Raw genomic sequence first — 17,351 nt, forward strand, 5'->3', positions numbered from 1 at the left:
CATCTGGAAAACTTTTGATGCATCAACAATTCTCTTTTGAGTTTAAAAAAACGTAAACAATAAAGTAAAAACACATACACACTTTTATTCGTGGATAAATGACTCATTGAAAAAATCTATGACATTATAAACCACACTAATAAATTGGGTCCCTGGCGAATTATACTGTACATCCTGTGAAATTTAAATCATCAGAGGCAAAATTAGCTTGACTTATGGTTTAAATAATGTTTAGTTGGAAATACTTTGACATTTACACAACAAATCACTGCATGTGATAAAACATAAAACATATGTTGATTAATTAAAGTATGCTATTTGTGCATACTGTTACAGAAAAGTGACGGTACTTTTACCATCAGTGCACCATGTTAAGATACAGCATATTTATATCATTACTCTTAATATTGGACATACTAACAGATTAATCATTTCAAGATGAATCAGGGAAAATAATGACTTTCTTAGGAGAAGATACACAAGCCATAGGGCCTGTTTTAATCTCAACTTGTTACAATGACCTCTGCACACCCTAGCAACCACACAAACACCCTAACAACCACACAGCGTCACGTTAACCAACCACAAAACTCAACATAAAAGCTAAGTTATTCACACCTATTGCACTTTATTTAATTTCAGCTTTTTCTTATTCTTTATAAATACAAATTTATTCAAGTCAACCTTATATATATGACAGATTTCAATAACACATTTCATATGTGCTGTCTATGTTGCTTGAGATATAATTAGAAACAAATCATTTTGTGGGTACAAGAGAAAGTAAACATTGGCTGAGAAACAAAAACATGAACACCACACAAGGTTTAACATACATTTTTACGTGTAAATATGCATTTTAAGATCTTAGAATATTACTGTAATCATGCTATTTTATTGTTAAACACTTCAAATTACCTTTGTGCATGAAATGTGTTATGCCTTGCCTAACACCTCATAGCAACACCCTAGCAACCACCCACAGCATTCTACTGTCATGCATAAGAATGCTCTGCCCACATATTTAGTAAAAATATTTACTTGTAATGTATAATGGTACTTCTGTCATTGTACTTCTCATAACATCTAAAAACATTTTACTGATATTCTGCTAAATTTGTCACGCAGTTCTTCATCAAACAGTTCAGATATGCCGACCCCTGTTTCTGCTTCTAATGAGAGAACAGTAAACCCAACAAATGTGCAATTCAGTCAATAGATAGATATGAAGATCCCTAGAACATTATGCTTTAACGAATATAAACTAGACATGCCAGACGGAAGAAACTGGACAGAAAGTTGAAAAGTAGGAAAGACCACCAAAAAGTGAAAGAAAAGGGTCCGAGAAGTGTGTGGCAGGATTAAAAGTCTGTATTGAGTCGACACTCTGCACATTGTCCCTGCTTAAATCTTGGTTTTGGTTGGGCCAAAGTGACATCAATCAAGTCAACCTGTTTGTATGTAAGATTGTTGTTTTTGGACATTAAATTGCTTCCTCAACACAGACTCGGCAACAGCACCCGCTCCAAAAATCTATATCAGCCCCAGAATGAGAGTGGTACGGAAAGTGAAATACGCCAAAGCGTTCGCCCACCGAACGCACATCAAAGTGACAAGAGCGTCCAATCAGATTTGTCTTCCAGGCATTACATGATGAATATGGTGCGGCCGTGGCACAAAGGCTTCTTTGTGTGGCCCTGGAGTGAAGGCCATTCAGAGCTCCAAACAGCCAGCCAGGGTGGAAGTAAATGGCCAAAAGGCTCTCATCAGAAAAAAAGAGAAGCCAAACTTGTGCAGCACAATGGTCCATGCAAATGACAGCAACCCGGCCACCCCCCGTCCCCCCGCCCCCAGGTTAGGTCGTCTGAAGTTTAGACAGCTTAGTGCTGTCAGTGAAATGTGTACAGCTCTGCATTTTCAAACTCTTTTTTTATTTCTGAGTGAAAAGCAAGTTTTATCCCCCTCCGCCGACTTCTGAGATTTTTTTCTAAGAATTTATAGCTGTCCTGAGGCTTGTCAGAGCTTTTTCTGTAAGTGGAATGGCAGGTTTGAGCCCCTGATGTATGTGAGAATAAAGATTCTTTTCTGACAGAGAGAGGGATCTGTGTGCAGCTTTATAAGTTATTTAAAAATGATGCATCCTAATATGCATCCAGTCGTAGGCAAATGTGCTCAAAATGTGCTTAATAAATATTTACATCAGCTTGTTTACATCCCAACTGTTGCGTAATATTGACAAATGGTCAAAACAAAAGTGTGGTTTGGACAATCTGTTTTTATGGCCAATTTTTTAATTCATTGTTCTGGACTGAATTTTCCACCTTAAAATGTATCTATTTTTGTATCCTCTGCATGTTTTTTGTAGCCTCCTTAGCTTTTTGGGCTCCACCCCTCAGGTGGTTTAGGGTGAGGCTCAAAGCATCACTCCCTGATTGGTCCTTAAATCAATGTACTAATAATGCACAGCTATTTATTATTGTAAAATGTATTCAGTTTAATCATGTTTTGTAATCTTTTTCAATATTACATAAAAAAACATAAAAAAGTAATCAATTTGTCCGTTTGAATGATACGTTTAATTATTGATTGATTCATTTCATAAAGTTAATGATCGTTTCTGAGAGAAATGTTCACTTTAAGATTACTTCAGTGACCGATGACATGAAGTGCATCATTTTATTGTTTTGTTTTGACGGAGTTCTCAGTTGTGAAGTCTCAGATGTTTCTCCTAAAATTGCTTACAGACAGATTCCAATCAACACATGTCACTACCCAAATGTAGCTTCCAGTACACATTTACAAAGAATCGAGTCACTGTAGATTATTTCTATAACCAAACAAAGGAAATATCAAGTAAATTACATTAGCTAGCAAGTTAAACATATCATTTTGGGTTACCAGTAGAATAACTGTTACTTGGCTAGACTTAAATGCGACAAAGTTACGAAACCCATTAAAAAAAATTATATTTACTATAATTAACATCGAATACAATTCAACCAATTGTTTAATTAATACAATTAATATACAATAAAATATTGATTAAAGTTCATATTAATATAAATAAAATATTAATAGTTATATTATAAGCACTAGCCAGACTGATTAACAAACACAGACCGGGTTCCGGTTGCAGAAACTGCTTAGACTAGTCTTAGTATGGATATGGTTGGTCTAGTGGGTTAAACCACTGAACTGGTAAATCAAAGGTTGCTGGTTCGATCCCAGCAGCCACCACCAGTGTGTCCTTGAGCAAGACACTTTACTCCATGTTGCTCCAGGGGGATTGTCCCTGTAATAAGTGCACTGTAAGTCGCTTTGGATAAAAGCGTCTGCCAAATGACTAAATGTAAATGTAGTAATTAGTCATCTCATTTTTTCTTCATGACTGGTAATAACTTCTTTAAATCAGTTAAATAAAAAGGTAGATTGGGTTTATTGATATATGAAAAGTAAGACTGATTAGTCCTAACCAATTGCTAGTCTGTGAGACTAGTTGTTAAGACGCAGTCTTAATTTAGCGGCTAAAATGATGCAACTGGACCCGGAAGTTAACTTTGAGCAAGGTGTGTGTGTGAGATAAAACCGTCTATAGGAGAAATAAAAAAAAGAAACAATTGAGACTGTTAAAATACTTGAAGTGTATGGAGCTGTAAAATTAATGTAGACTGTACAGGGGAAATAATCTTTATTTGAGTAAATTTGATGAGAAATTTTCGAGTTCATACTGAGAGCATAATATTGACTTTTTAAAAAACTTGAATTTGCAGCTCCGTTTGACACATTGAGATCTTTTCTGAAACTCTAATGGAGACTTTTCTAAGATTCCTGCCTCTTTTTCTGAGACGCAGAGGAGACTTAAGCAAAAGTTTCCATTTCATCTCATTGATGTCCAGAGATAATAATACAGATGCTTCATCAGTCATTTTTCTGTTTTAGGGGGTCATGTTAATCCAAGTTCCCCATGTCTACAATATCTAGCACTTGAGATTTCAAACAAGTCACGCTTCTCACAATATCTATTATCTTATAAATTGATGTAGCCCAGCTCTAACCACCGTGACATTATTTCGGGCCCCAAGAAGGTCAATGAAGACAAACTATATTCCAGACGTTCGACAATAGCCCACCAGTAGGTGATTTATGCTGAGTGTATTTTTCTCTTTCAGGGCTCTAAAAGATATCGCAGAATCCATAAAGAGATGAATAATTGGCGTCATAAATCACCCGCTCATTTTCAGAAACTCCAGCCGAGAGAGTTCATCAGCGAGCCGATGGGGTGGAGCAGCTGCCCATCACAAACACAGGCACGTGGCTCACACCTGCTTAAAAAAAACTCTTAATGGTGGCCGAGGGGGCTTTGAGTTGGATAGGGGACCTATCCTTTCGAAGAGGACCACCTTAACCTTGCGCAAACACTTCATCTTTATCTGGTCTTTTACGAGCGCTTGCGTAAAACGACTCCTGAAGTTTTTACGCGTGGGCTTCGGTGCAAAGCTCCACATTATACCCCCACAGCTAAATGATCATTAAAGGGGTCCCGGTGTTTTTATTGTCTCCATTTGAAATGCAAAAGCCTGCAGGTGAAATTGAAGTCATTATTTTAATTATTATCAATAGGCAGACTCATAATGCATCCCATAAAAGCCCCAACAAAAGGTGGCACAATAGGGAGAGGGCCTCTTTGATTGCGTTTTGACAGGCCTGAAAAACACAGTTGGGGTTACACGGCGACAATAAAAACGGCTTCATTTAGACTGATCGCCGGTGGATAATACGAATTTTGACCCATCTTTGTCATCACAAATTGACCCTGTGCTTATACTGCTTTAATAGAAGGTGGCCCACGTGTTTTGAAGTTCTTTGTAAAGAGACAAAAAGAGAGTTTGTGATGATAATAAAGCAACAGGATTGTTTTATCACCTGTCAAGCAGGGAATGTCTTAAAACTAGTCTGGACTCAGCACTGAAAAACAAGTTCTCTTTAAAAGCACGCAGAAACACTCGTGTGTGTGTGTGTGTATAAATAGAGCAAATTTATTTATAAAAAACATTTTTTTCCACAAAATATATTTGTTAAAATCATTTATATACACGACTAAAAACAAACAAGTGCATCTGTAGTTTCACAGGAAGAACTAAACAATATAATTTTGATAAATACAGATCCACAGATCAGAGGTTCTCCAGCGTTACAACTTTTTCTAAACGGACACTGTTACAATAAACTAACTGCGTTCATTGTCACAAAGAGGCAGACTTTTTTGCGCTCGGTTTACAAAAATATATCTTCATCTTTCATAATACAAAACGTTATAATACACATTTCAACATCGGTCTTCAGGCAGACCAGACCGTTGGTTGCAGGTACAAAAATCAATATTCCGTTTAGCTTGACATTCACGGGGAAGTTTGTTTCATGTAAGGGACATCAAGCGACGGCCACGCAATGCCCGAAATTGCACTTATGAAATTGAGTCCATCCAGCAGTTATGACAAAAAAATCCTTGAACTGGCTTGATTCCGGACAAGACTCTGATCTACATGTGTTCATTTGGCAGACACTTTCATTCAAAGTCAAATATTTTAAGGTAGGGACTCTCATCGAGCCCCCTGGGATTCGAACCTACAACCACAGTCCAGATCTTTAAGCGCTAAGCCAAAGCACCCAAAACTGCTGCCCACCGAGTCAACGAAGCAGCATTTGTATAGTCAGTAAAGAAGAGTCCAAGCTCTAAATCAAGCACCTAGTGGTCCCAAGGAAAGTTGGCTTCTCTGATCTCGGATCAGTACCGATCAAACCAAGTGGTGAAGTTCAGTAGCTCTTGATCTTCGGAGCTCAGGTGCTCGTAGCTCCCATCATCCGAGGAGTAAGAGGAGTGAGGTGATTCTGGGTCGGCGGAGTATGCTTTGGAGACCGTCGGCGACGGAACGCCGCACTGAAACGCGGCCGAGATCGCGTCGTGCTCGTCCAGCAGCTGCTGTAACGCACGGATGTACTCCACCGCCGACCTGAGCGTCTCCACTTTGCTCATCTTCTTATTGGCCGCGCCGTTGGGGACGTGCTGGCGCAGCGTCTGGAAGCCCATGTTGACCTGTTTGACGCGGTTTCTCTCGCGCTCGTTGCGTCGCGCAACCGCCACGGGCTGCTGTTGCGGGATGGTGTATCCCAGCCCGTTGAACGTGAGTCTCCGTTTGCAGCGTAAAAGCTCCGGCGAGCTGGAGCGCTGTCTTTTCAGCACCTTCAGCTTGGTTTGACTCGCGTCTGCGCTCGCGAACGCGCACTCTTGAAGGGTGATCGACGCGCACCGGTCCGCGTCTCCGAAGGTGCACGCACCTTGCGTCAGCTGCGTTGCGGTATCCATCTACTTGGTAGACCTTTCGGAAAGGTGCGTGACTTGCACAACTCCACTGTCACGCAACGAGTAAACTGACAACGCTCTCGTGCCCTTCGCGTGGTCCGAGTCTTGTTCGTATCGGTGGTCGGTCTGATGAAAACTTTGGCAGCCCTCGGCTTTTTCAACACGCGTACGACACCCCACCCCCTTTGAAGACGCACGCTTCTTGCGCGAGACTCCGCCCTCGCGGGGTGATGCTCCGCGAGCCGGGCGCGTGGCTACGCGGGCTCAATAAACAATCGGACGCTTTCACCGCGCCAGCACGCGCTTGTGCGCTCATTTGCATCCCAATGTGTCCAGACTGAAAGCCTATTGGTGGTTTCTTACGCTTTTAAACCTGCACACAAAAATGTGAGGAATAAAAGGCTCGGATGCCTTTGAATGAATCTTTGCAAGGGTTCAGTTTAGGTTCTATTTATCTTTCCACAGCCTTCTCTTTTTGCTCTGCTAAATCCAGTGTACGTCCTTTGACAAAAAAGACCAAAGCATACCATGTTAACACTATGTTTTACAATAAAAATATCTGATATTTATACTGCAATCATCCACATTTATGCTTAAGGGTACATAAGTCCAGGATCAATTATCTTTTTTTCTTTTTTGAAATTGCTTATAAATATAAATATTTTATTTGTATTTATTTATTCTTTCTTCAAAGCAGCTAGAAGTACCATGTGAATATTATGCCTATATATATATATATATATATTATGGATAATATTTACATATATTATGCAAAGGTAATGAAGTATATAAGCAAATATCTAGGTGAAATAAAATGGTAGGATAGTAAATTGATTCTTGAATGACGCCTGAGAACTAACATAAACCACAGTCACACTACAGGATCCCTCAAAAAGACCCCACGGGTTCAGAATGCTGTGGCTTGCCCTACAGTCAAACTTCAACCACACAGTAGTTTTGGCACAAGTGGTAACAAGTGCATCGGAGGCGTCCGCGGCGATCTAGTTCCCTCTGGTGGTCAATAGTGGCATTATATTTGTATATTTATTATTTGTACGTATATCTGTTTTCCTGGTCATTAATCCAATAATAATGTTAAAACACGATAATACATTATACACGCTCACTCTTAAAAAAATCCGTAAATATACTGTATTCATATGAAAAAAAATTTCGTATTCATTTTTTTACAGTTGTTTTACCTGTATTTCAAATTTTGCACTTCATTAAATTACATTTTAGCATGTACGGAGTTGTCCGTAAAATAAAGGAAATTGTACTGGTAATTTTCTCCCAGTACTTTTCTTTACAGTGCTGACATTGACATCAGGTTTAAAAGCGTCATACTAACGCTATTGTTGCCTTAATTCCATATTTAAATATGTTTTATAGACGCTCAGTACAATTTAATAATACACGTTTTGTAAACTTAAACATTTCAAATAATTTAAAACAATATTTACTAACGTTTAAATAAAGCAGGGGATGGGTATATGATCACTTGAATATAGGCCTATAATGCACATATTACTTCAACTAAACAGTAGTAAAACATTCATAAAGTTAAATCTTCCTTTTAATGCTTAAAAACGCCAAATTCCCCTTTTAAGCAATATGGGGAGTCTGCAGACCTGGAGCATGCAGTTTTGCGCCCCAGGCAGTTTTACGCCCCCGCTGTTCCTTATTTCTCCAGTATATGGAGTATGCAGTTTTATGCCTCTGCTGTATGAATCATACAGGTTTATAGAGGTTTATTTTTCTAAAACATTTTGAAATAACAAGACAGTATGATCATTTAATATTTTTTTGAATTATTTCCAAGTATTATTACAAATGAGATCAATAATAACACAACATAATAGGCCTAATTAGCCAGCCAACAACTACTATTAAGAAAACAAGATAAAACCCACATTAGGTGCACATACATTTGAATCCATATCATTAAGTTAAAATATTCAATGGAAAATATCAAAGAGGTATATTGTATGTACGATAGATTATTGGATCATCTCTTTAACAACTCAAATCAAGATCCATATGGGACTTATGTTTTCAATTTGAGTTTGAACATGTTTTTGGTTGTTGGTGCTCAGTTGTTGATTTTTTTTTATAAAAAACTTGAATACGTGTGCAGCTAAACTGAAATGGTTTATATATAATATATAATGCAAGTTAACAGGGTCAGAAGAATATCTTACCAGGAAAGGCCATCTCGCGTTGACTACAGAGACAAAATGAGAATAAATTATAAAGAAAATAAATATGAAAATGAGTAAGAGTAAGAGTAAGAGATATCGAGTTGGCATACACGTGGTTAGCTAAGGTTGATCCAGACACAAAATTGACCTGGTCACCAATAAGTATTTATTGTATTGTCTTTGAGTTTAAATTATACACACACATATCTATATTATATATATATACAAAAATTTTTTTTTAAGATGTTTAAATTGATTCATAACAATAAAAAATATGCATGTTGGGCCATTTCTCAGTAACAAAAAGGATTATTTACCATACCTCTAACTCGTGATAGACGACGAAGTTATCTGTTAGGTCTGTGCTGGTGGTTCATAATGAACAGCGACCCCCTACTGGAGAAATAAGGAACAACAGGGTCCTAAAACTGCATGGGCGTAAAACTGCCTGGGGCGTAAAACTGCATGCTCCAGGTCTGCAGACTCCCCCTTCTCCTTTTAAGCGATTCATTTTATTAGTCGTTAATGTCTATTGTCGCAAGAGGGCAGTAAAGGACAAGTTAAAACAGTCCATTGTACTAGAATCAATCAACCATTGTCTTCAGACATATATATAACTACTAAACATTATGTATAAAACTGAGAAGAAAGAGATGTTCAGAAGCGCCGGGAACAGAAATTGTATTTCTCTTCCCTGAAGCACACGTAAATCAGGCAGACATCCATCTTAAGTCTGCAATTTCATCTGCAAGACATCTGGCAATTTAGTTTGCTCATCTGCAATAGGTCTCTTAGACTGTCAGATGGACCTTTAGAAGATGAAGGATGTGCATGACTTGAAATGGATGTACAACAGCTCTTTCTAAGATGTTCAGAAGATGATTCTACACAGCAGATGTTTTCCAGATCTCCAGATATTTAGCAGACATCTTACAGATGTACCTGTGCTGTCTGGGTCATCCACTTCTCTTATTCCACCAGGGCTCAAAGGTGGAACAAATAGGTTTTTATTTCTCTTATTTCGCCACAACCACCAAAACTTTCCCTCTATTTTTCATGAAATAGTCAGAAAAGGGATGTGAAAACACGTTTGGTTAAGTTAAGTGAGGAGCAGCTAAATTGGTTCAACATCATCACGCGGGATGAACGCTCTTCCAAAGAGTCTGTATGAAGAAGTGCACCCATTACAGACAGATTCATTTCCTTATTCCACTGATAAATACACACACACACACACAAACACATTGAGGTTCAAGTGAAATGGCTGTGAATCTGCAATATTTCTTTTTATGATATCAGCTCCTCTCGTACAGAAAGTCATGATAAACAAATGTGACAAATATTTTGTATCGTCGTAATGACACAACTTATATAAAAATATTATTGAAATCCTCATGTAAGTGGTGTGGTCTTTCATGACCACAATTGACCTTGATACTGTACATCAAAACATTGTCTACAGTATTTTCTTCCTTGTCAGAACTTTATCATTTTTTGTATTTGCAACTTATTAGGTAAAAATGAAACGCTGCATTGCTCAGTATTGGACCGGATATGATATTTGAAAATCAGATTAATATTACAATACAAAAACATTACAGATATAGGTTTTATGAAACAAGGCCCAACCTATATTTACATGCAAATTACAATGACCTCATGGCTCGGAAATGGGTTTCGTCACTGTAATAACTGGGTGTTAATAGAGGAATTCCACACCATTGTGTACCTACGTGCGACTTTCCCATTATGCAAGATGTCAACAGAGAAGAGCCTGTGGCCTTAATCTGTGCACTTTGTACCTGTAACGTATCTTTCGTATTAACTGATTGTTTGTTAAGGCTTTACAATCACAACTTGAGTCCTTGCTAGTTGCAATTTCAGCGTTGTGCTCATTCAAATGCTCAATTTGCGTAAAATGTTCACACTATAAAACAAGCCTCCAATTCCGTGGGTCCACGAAGTACATAAATATTAAAAGCAAAATAAACATTTGTAAATGTCATGTACAATAAAATAATCAGATCTAACAATTAACTGATGTGTGAGCATGTTAAAGTAGCTTTGGCTATGCAACTATTCTGCACGAGTCGGCTTTAATGGGTAGTTTCATTTTAGCTGAAATAAAACAAATCTGAAAAACTGGTGTAACCGGAAGGCAGATGTGTTTTGAAAGTCATATCACGGTATTTCTCACCAGAAACTTTCATCAGCAAATCTTTTCCCACTCCGGAAATAACAACGTAACGTTATTCTTGCACTTTCATTGATAAGAGAAAGACTCCTCCTTGAGCTTTGGGATGTCCCGCGTGACAGCTCTTGAGTATAAAAACACAAGGGAAAGACCAACCTACGTCAAACAAATTTGAGTGGAACTCTGATAGGGACCTATAGACATGACGACACAGTGGAGGTAAGATTGCAGTGATGCTTTTAAATACGAACGGTGCGTAATCACAGTACGCGGTTTTGCGTTAAGAAGCGGAACGCGTAGATGTCTCGACGCGCGTTTGAACTTGACACGCGACGCTCATTGCGTCTTGACTCGGATGAGATTCCGGCAATACAAGAGCTTGCATTTAAAATGAACGCGGACGCGATGTAAGAACGCTTCCTGTGTAAACGCACCGTGGTCATAACATACGAGTTTTAACCGAGAGAGCGACGCTTTCAATTCTATTTTTAATGGACTTTCTGGAAAGCTGCTATGCTTGTATCGTATAATCGCTGTAAATACCGGTGACTTGGACTTCAACGCCTGAGCGAGCAGATCACTTTGAGAAATTAATAAAGCAATACATCTGATTTAATAAGTTTAGTTATTATTTTGACAAGTTTAGTCAACTTGTTTGAAATTGTCACAAATTGTAGAAAAACTGCCTTTGCATTCATAGTCGTGTTTGTAGCTTATTTATTTATGTATTGATTGCACAGTATGTATTTATTCCACATACTTAGTACCAGTGTTGGGTGTAACTAGTTAATAAGTAATTAGTTACTTTTCCCTTGAAAAAGTAAAGTAAGGGATTACTCATATGTTTTCTGTAATTTAATTACAGTTACTTTTGATGTCATTAAACTAAATACTTTGTGAAATGTATGTGTGTGCAATAGTGTAATTGACATCAAAATTCAAAGTCTTACTTTAAAATCTGTGCTCACATTTGTAATACTTTGGTCAGTTAATAATATTATTAATTTGAATGATTTAAATAAGCCGTTTCATGTCTATCCTTGAATCACTTAACTAATCAAGGTTGATGTAGGATATAGAAAGTAATTAGTAATGAGTAACAATACTTTTTGGAGGGAGTAATTTGTACAGTAATCTAATTACACTATTGAATATGTAATGAGTAACTAGTAATTCATTACTTTTTCAGAGTAACTTACCCAACACTGCTTAGTACAGAATACAATAGACATATGAATTGTGGGACACATCCATCCATACAAAATATAAGCCTAGAATACTGTAACCTAGAAGCTTACAAAAATGCTTTTATTCTTACATGTTTGAAAGGTATACAAATAAGTGTGTGACAATGAGATGATTTTGATCTTCTGATTTTGACAGCAGCACGGTTGCTAAACCTCAGTTTGGCCCGTGGCTTATACAGCAGGTGGAAAGCAGACAGTATGAGGGGTTATACATGATGTCCCCTGACACATTCAGGATCCCATGGAAACACAACGCACGCAGAAACCTCGAAGACGAGGATGTGAAAATATTCAAGGTAACTTATTTTGTCACAGTCGCGAGGTTTCACTTCTGCATTGATGGAGTCTGTATTTTGGTGACACTTAACACAGCGTCCGAACAGTTACAAAACAATGGGCTGTACATCAAACACTGGCCTTATTGATTAAAGGCGCAATATGTACGATTTTGTATTCAAATATCTAAAAAACACTAGCAGACGTTATAGCAAGTACGCGAATGAACAAAATATACAACTCTGTGAAATTTTGTCAATTTGCGTACTTGCTATAATGGTGCTGTTTCAGCTCATTAGTTCTCTTTTAAGGGGGTCCCGCTCCTGACATTCAGTACTCCACCAAAACTACTGTTTTTATCTATATAGGCCTAGTATGGGTTGGTTTTATTTGTAGTAAAAGCACTGTTATCGTAAATTATTTACATATACACATTTGCTAGACGCTTTTATCCATAGCAACTTACATCGCATTATATTATTCAATTGTTTCTGACTATGCAATACGTCGCCACTGAGCCACATGAAAGCTATGTATATATCATATCAGTATAGTAAGTATAGTAAGTCCATAATAACCATGATATTTGTATGGTCATTTAAATGGGAAAAATCCACACTTTTACCTCTATGAATCAATGAACCGATCTCACAGGAAAATGTAACCTCAAAATTTATGATATGGCTATTTCAAATAAATCTACACAGTGTAAATCATTCAAAAACATACGGTTCTTAAAAAAGCAAGCATGAAGATCCACCCCTAAACAAAATGGTCAATGTGGTGAAAGCAGACTGTACAAAAACATACGGATGAGATCACATGAATTCATACAAATAAAACAAAAATGAGTATTTTTTACATTTTGCCAAAGGTTGTGTTGCGAAAACTTCTGTTCTTAAGAAAAGTGTACTTTCAGACATTTGACAACATTTTAAAAACTGGTTATACGGTATATGGTTGTGTTATCAATGTCTATCGCTCTGTTATAGGAATGGGCTATAGTTAGCGGAAAAATCAAAGAGAACCCTGCCAACAAAGCAAAATGGAAGACTAATTTCCGTTGTGCGCTCGAAGGCCAGAAAATGTTTAAGAAAATAGCGGACAACTCCAAAGACCAGGATAAACCACACAAAGTCTATTGCATCATCAGTCCACAAGGTAAGTTCAACTAATTCACTACGGAAATGTGTTTTTGTATAAGCTTGCATACTTACACTTGAAATAAATGAGCAGGATGTATGAAAATCAATTCGATGTGTTTATTTCAAGGGACTCAGAATGCAGAGCCGATTCAAAACCCGATATTTATTCCTCAGATCTACGCTGATCAAACGTCTCAGAACATGGAGGTAATTTCCAAATTTATGATTTACTGCACACCTACTAGGAGTATCAAAATATACCAGTATCGGCAAAAACTGTGATATTAAATCCGTGATTATTGATATTGCAATGTTAAATATAATATACTTATATTTTCAAAATAAACAGTACATTTTCAAGTTGTTTGTAAAATAATATTACGGTTTTTACAGTACATTTACAGAATTATACTGTTATTTTTATTACAACGTATAATAAAGAAACTGTAATTTAACAAAATTTTACAGTTTTTTTACATTTTGAAGAACGGTAAAAAAAAATGTCAATTTACAGAAAAATGCCTGCAAATTTAAAAGAAAATCATGGTGAAAACATGACATTTTACATGAAAAAAAGTTTATTTTGCTATATTTTTTTACAGTGTGCGTCAAAACCCCAAATATGAAAATATCGTAATAACTCATCACCTATTTGCAATCATTTTTCATTACGAGCCAATACACTCGTATTTTGACTGTGATTCATTGTTTAAATGAGTAAACGAAAATAATAAAATTGTAAAAAAGAAATGTCAATAAATATTTTGACGACATTGTTGTTGTGAAATCCTTTGGTCATGATACTTGTGTAGTCAAATCTGAAATTGTGACATCCCTAATACATACAAAAACCAGGAATCTTTGCCGAACGTTAAGCTTAGTTTTATATAAATAAAAATGTGTTTAATGTATATACAGTGCTAATTCAATTATAAGGTTTAAATATCATATTGTTGTATGTCTCATACAGCAGGACTTGTACAATCCGATGGAAACTATGTGCATAAATCAACAAGATCCAGGTAAAATACTAACTCAATAGAGATGTTTGCTAAGGCAATACCTTTACTCAAATATATATATTGTAACAAAATATAGCGGAAAATGCCAGTACATTGTTAATGTTACTGATCTGTTCATTTTGTTTGCATTAATGCTAAAACACAATGTAGTGCGAAATTTTAAATACAGGCGGAGCAGATGCTACCACTCTCATTTACTACAAGAACGTAGTGAGAATAATGCAGTGTTGGTTTCCAAATTGGGAAAACTAGATTAACATAATCCTTCTCATCTCACAGTGCCCCAAATATTGGATACCTTACCGAGTCCCCAAAATGGCTACCCTGTCTCAGGTGCGCAGTTCTTACAGAACAACACGCCTCTTCCAGTTCAACCACCATACACTACAGGTAACCCCGCAAGCTGGTTTTCTCATAACAGCTGCTATAAAAATCATCAGTTGACCCACACTGTAACGCTAACATCTGTTCTCTTTAGCATATCAACATAACCTTCCATCTTTCTGCAACCTGGAGATCACAATTAACTACAGAAAAACCGAGGTCTCTAAAACTGTCCTGGATTCACATCTTGTACAGTTTCACTACCAGTGCAATCCCTCCGAGGTGAGAGGACATCCCATACCCTTCCCGTCCATCGAGAAACTCATCGACCACAAACAGATCTATTACACTCAACGGTTACTTGACAGCATTCAGAGAGGCCTGCTTCTGGAAGTCAACCAGTATGGCATTTACGGCTTCCGTCAGGACATGTGCAACGTCTTCGTCTGCACCAGCGACCCCTCTGAGATCCAAAACCCAGAACCCCAAAAACTGCGTCAGAACATCAGAGAGCAATTGTTCAGCTTCGAAAAGTACATCAGCGGTATGAAATATACATGATGCTGCTGTGGTTCTCTCATTTGCATTGGATAAATGTGGTTTGAAATTTGATATTTGTTTCAGATCTTAGGGAATTCAAAGGGAACAGAAGGGGGTCGCCGGATTACACCATCTACCTGTGCTTTGGGGAGAAACTTCCGGACGGAAAGCCATTGCAGAAGAAACTTATCGTGGTCAAAGTAAATATCACAAAATGCACATTCACTAAATGCGTCGAATTGCTTTGGTCTTGTGCTGTGTACTAGCTTTATCTTTTTGACTCACGCAGGTTGTGCCGCTGATATGCCGCGAACTTCACGCCAGAGCTCAGCTAGACGGAGCGTCGTCTCTTCAAAACGATAACGTCAGCCTGCAGATCTCCCACAACAGCCTTTATGAACTGATTAATTCTTTGGGTCCGCCTTCCATGGACATATGACCACCATAAAACCTGTCAACTGACAATGCTTTTTTAGACATGGTTGTACCTAAAAATGTATGTTGCACTCCTAACATAATCGAAAAGTAGAGAACTTCCAGCAGGAATTTCCATGGGGCATTTAACGGGAATCTTTTTTTGTTTTCATAAAAGACAATCTGGTGATTCTGCTATCCTAATGAGATTATTTTCTCAAATTTGCATTAACGTTGTATCTTTGGCAACATTTACTCGTATGATATTCTGTCTTCTAGTGAAGAATCTTTTGCATATCGCCCAAAGGGCTTCTTGTTTATTTCCTGTTGTGTGTTGCTTCCGAGTACTTGGTGTTTAAAAACTTTGGTGTCATGTTAAATTAAACAAAAATTAAATAAAAAAATGTTGTTTTTTTATAGTCTATAGAGCAAACTGGCACTGGCTGTGAATAAACTTAAAAAAAAAAGAATAAAAAATGGGCAATTCCAGAGTTTTGGATGCGACATCTTAAGTCAAAACTTGAAATTCTTGAAGAATGCATTATTACCAGTATACAATCATCTGTTTAAACTTAACTAAACTCCCGTTGAGTGCTGACATCAAAAAATATCAGTCTATGCATGTTTTCTATTTCAAAAGAAAGAAAAATTAATGGGTTATGGATGTGTCAAAAAAACGTCACCGCTTTTGAGAGACAATATACTTAATAGGAATTAAAATGTACAAACCAGAAACAATAATATCCAACACATGCACTCAAAAAATGTATGTTGTATTTACATGAAAAAGTAGTGTCAAGTGGTTCCACGCAAATACACAATGTGGAGGTCCTGGGCTGGTGTGGTTACACGTGGTCTGCGGTTGTGAGGCCGGTTGGATGTACTGCCAAATTCTCTGAAATGTCTTTGGAGAGGGCTTATGGTAGAGAAATGAACAATTAATTCACGGGCAACAGCTCTGGTGGAAATTCCTGTAGTCAGCATGCCAATTGCACGCTCCCTCAAAAGTTGCGACATCTCTGGCATTGTGCTGTGTGATAAAACAGAACATTTTAGAGTGACCTTTTATTGTGGCCAGCCTAAGGCACACCTGTGCAATACTCATGCTGACTTATCAGTGTCTTGAAATGCCACACCTGTGAAGTGGCAAAAACAAAAGTGTTGCGTTTATAATTTTGATCAGTGTATGATGAGTAGTTTCTACAATTAACAATTTGGATGTATGAACAAAAGACATTTAAGCAAAGTTGACAAAACTGTTTAGAGTAAATCCAAACCATTCAGATTGTAGCAATAATAATAAGTCATTTTTGTTGACATATATAAATATATATAGACTTACTGCACGGAAATCAAAACACAATGAGCAAATCTGATGAGAGGTATCTCAATACTGAGACTGCACTAGTACAGTTAATGCTCATTGAATGATGCAATAGACATCAAATGTGTGCTTTAATCTCTCACAGTTAGTGCACATGTACCACTTTTCTAAAACTCAAAAATACAACAAACTCTTTTAAACCTCAAAGATAAATGAACATTAAGCACAAACAAGTCTATCTTTACTGAAAAAACACTAAATGTCGAAATTTACTGCCTAAATGCAGTCTTATGCAAAGAATGC

At 37.3% G+C, this 17,351-nt stretch overlaps 2 protein-coding genes across 3 annotated transcripts; one reads left to right on the forward strand and one right to left on the reverse strand.

Annotated features, from left to right (window-relative positions):
- Nucleotides 1–5,104: 5,104 nt before the first annotated feature.
- On the reverse strand, nucleotides 5,105–6,470 carry LOC130414402 (achaete-scute homolog 1b-like). Its single transcript, XM_056740278.1, has one exon. The coding sequence runs from the start codon at nucleotides 6,362–6,364 to the stop codon at nucleotides 5,786–5,788; it is 579 nt and encodes a 192-aa protein (XP_056596256.1). The 5' UTR covers nucleotides 6,365–6,470; the 3' UTR covers nucleotides 5,105–5,785.
- A 4,316-nt stretch (nucleotides 6,471–10,786) lies between these two features.
- irf7 (interferon regulatory factor 7) lies at nucleotides 10,787–16,146 on the forward strand. 2 transcript variants are annotated; one of them, XM_056739918.1, is made up of 9 exons: nucleotides 10,787–10,975; nucleotides 12,143–12,299; nucleotides 13,272–13,440; nucleotides 13,552–13,631; nucleotides 14,395–14,446; nucleotides 14,726–14,836; nucleotides 14,925–15,314; nucleotides 15,395–15,510; nucleotides 15,600–16,146. In XM_056739918.1, the coding sequence occupies exons 1-9, from the start codon at nucleotides 10,959–10,961 to the stop codon at nucleotides 15,747–15,749; spliced, it is 1,242 nt and encodes a 413-aa protein (XP_056595896.1). In that variant the 5' UTR covers nucleotides 10,787–10,958; the 3' UTR covers nucleotides 15,750–16,146. The 2 variants fall into 2 exon arrangements, with proteins under 2 accessions (XP_056595896.1, XP_056595894.1); XM_056739916.1 differs by having other exon boundaries at nucleotides 10,789–10,975; nucleotides 12,140–12,299.
- The last annotated feature ends 1,205 nt before the right edge of the window (nucleotides 16,147–17,351 follow it).

The sequence above is a fragment of the Triplophysa dalaica genome, chromosome 24 (assembly GCF_015846415.1).
Source record: "Triplophysa dalaica isolate WHDGS20190420 chromosome 24, ASM1584641v1, whole genome shotgun sequence".
Classification (NCBI taxonomy): domain Eukaryota; kingdom Metazoa; phylum Chordata; class Actinopteri; order Cypriniformes; family Nemacheilidae; genus Triplophysa; species Triplophysa dalaica.

What these genes read in the sequence shown, in the direction of transcription:
- LOC130414402 (XM_056740278.1), bottom strand. Translation starts at nt 6,364, where the DNA reads ATGGATACCGCAACGCAGCTGACGCAAGGTGCGTGCACCTTCGGAGAC.
- irf7 (XM_056739916.1), top strand. An exon ending in CATAAATCAACAAGATCCAG is followed by an intron (nt 14,447 to 14,725) that starts GTAAAATACTAA and finishes CTCATCTCACAG; the next exon opens with TGCCCCAAATATTGGATACC. An exon ending in AGAAACTTATCGTGGTCAAA is followed by an intron (nt 15,511 to 15,599) that starts GTAAATATCACA and finishes TGACTCACGCAG; the next exon opens with GTTGTGCCGCTGATATGCCG.